The sequence below is a fragment of the Myzus persicae genome, unplaced genomic scaffold, assembly GCF_001856785.1.
Source record: "Myzus persicae strain clone G006 unplaced genomic scaffold, MPER_G0061.0, whole genome shotgun sequence".
In the NCBI taxonomy this organism is placed as follows: Eukaryota; Metazoa; Arthropoda; class Insecta; order Hemiptera; family Aphididae; genus Myzus; species Myzus persicae.
Genome location: NW_019103908.1, coordinates 42,889 through 45,096, shown reverse-complemented (window position 1 = coordinate 45,096; position 2,208 = coordinate 42,889). Strand labels below are relative to the sequence as shown.

The 2,208-nt window shown below is 34.8% G+C and overlaps 1 protein-coding gene across 1 annotated transcript; it reads right to left on the bottom strand.

The window, feature by feature from the left end:
- Window positions 1–363: 363 nt before the first annotated feature.
- On the bottom strand, window positions 364–1,914 carry LOC111036166. Its single transcript, XM_022318093.1, has 2 exons — window positions 1,522–1,914; window positions 364–1,312 (listed from the first exon to the last, which is right to left on the bottom strand). The coding sequence occupies exons 1-2, from the start codon at window positions 1,715–1,717 to the stop codon at window positions 1,152–1,154; spliced, it is 357 nt and encodes a 118-aa protein (XP_022173785.1). The 5' UTR covers window positions 1,718–1,914; the 3' UTR covers window positions 364–1,151.
- Window positions 1,915–2,208: the final 294 nt, after the last annotated feature.

Below are 2,208 nucleotides of genomic sequence, written 5' to 3'. Positions count from 1 at the left end.
ACATCTAATATTCTTTTCAGAAGTTATAATCAAAATTATATGGACCTAGGTAAACCACGAAACCTAAACGCACTACATCAAAAAAAAAAATGTATATGAGATCCACCTGAATGCCAAACAGTCATAATATTGAGTCTCATATTTTATAATGTATAGTATAAACTATATAAATAATATTATAATTAAAGCTTAAGAGCATAATCATTATAACACTCTAGTTTAGACTTATGACTGCGTTTGAAATTTATAAAACAATAATTTACTGTCTATAAATCGTATATTAATTTGTATTGTTATGTTATTCAATCTGTATTTATAGAAAATTAAGAACCTTAAAATAGTATAATAAAAAAACCATGTACATGTAGTTTGGATTCACATTATATTAAACAACTTAAATAAGACGTATACAGTATTATAGTGTAAAAAAGTTTCTTAAGACTCAGCTTTTTATTTATTAAATATTTAGTTGCTGTTACACAAGCACAAACGAATCAACACTAAAGTTATACAATTATATAGTTTTAATCGAGATTATAACTGTAATATTTTTTGTAATATACATGTATTATATAATTTACTATTTAGATTATTCATTGAAAATGTTTTAATATTGTTTCAATAATATTACTCAATAGCAAAACGAAAACTTTTTTAATCTTATTAATCTTATCGTAATTCTTACTTTTATATAGGCGCAAAAAAATAACAGTATGGATCTGTACAGGAATCTATACGCAAGAAGAAATTGTATTGTTGAAGTACCTATATTACTATATATGGTCAAATTTTTACAATTCTTAATTCGATAAACAACCATAATACAAGTCAATAGCTGTTGGCATATGTCTTAACGCATAATTACAACTCTACATTACGTGAGTCTTGTTCGTATATTAAGTATTTTATATTAAATTCATGAATAAATATATATTACATCCATTTTTTTTCGTATTACAAACATGTTCGGTGCATTAATTGTCGAACTCGACGCAAACCGAAACGCGATGCGGTTTGAATAAAAATAATAATAATATTGTCCGGATTAAAACATTGCGCGTGGCTTATGGTAAATAATAGTAAGACAGGTAAAGGTATATTAAAATATTATACATCTCTTGGTTTCAGTGATAAGTGCGCCGTCGCACGCGTCAGACCACCAACGCTCTGGCCGATTTGTTGGGCTGCATCGATGTGGCCGCGGTCGTCGAGTTGGAAGGCAACATGATCTTTGATTTGTTTTTGGATCCGACTCGGTTGTGCACTTGCAAATTCGACTCGACGACGATCTCGTCGAAGCCCACGTTTAACACTACCAAAAAACCAATATTGAATCATTAAAAAACGGTTGTGACGTAAAATTTGGTATATGCCTCTGATATCAAATAAATAGGTTGGATTGCAAAGGGTGTATTCGCTAGATATAAGTGCCTACTGCGACGTCACAATTAATTTAGTGATAAGGAGTCGAGGGGGAAAACCCATTTTTTCATTCTCCTCGTTTCGTATATGAAATTTTACCTTGGGTGGGTTTCTGAAGTCTGCTCATCCGGTTGTTGGAAGGAATCGTGGGCCCGGTCGCTGTCTCCAGTGGTTTGACTCCTCCGTCCTTTGCCGGTTGGCCATTGCCGGTGTCCTGCGGTCTGCAAAGGCATCCGATGACCAGCAGTAACAACACCATCAGCACGCTGACCGAGAGCCGTTGAGTGGTCTGCATTTTTAAAGGATTTGTTTTAATAAGCTACGATGTTATATTGGGTGTATGTAAAATAATCGTCGGCTAGGATGTGGAATAATAATAATAATAATAATAGAAACAGTTAGAATATATTATAATGGTCGGTCGACGGAGCTGGCGATGGTTCGTGCGCGGATGCTGATCCAATACTGCAGCCACCGCCATCCACTTGCCCACCCACCTACCCGCCGCCGACGCTGTAGTGGCCGATATCATCGTCACAGCAGCGGTCATACTCCAATCTCGCTTGGTAGAGGCTATATACAATAATAATGTATATTATTATATTACACGGCCGAGTATTTATCGTTATACCTATTACGTGTGTGAGTATATGAACGATATTATACGCACACACTCATATTATTTTATGTAACACACAATATTATTGTTCGTGCCACTCGCATGTGTCTATACATCATATACGGCCATATATGTACTGCGTTGACCGTGCTGCATCGACTCGGTGA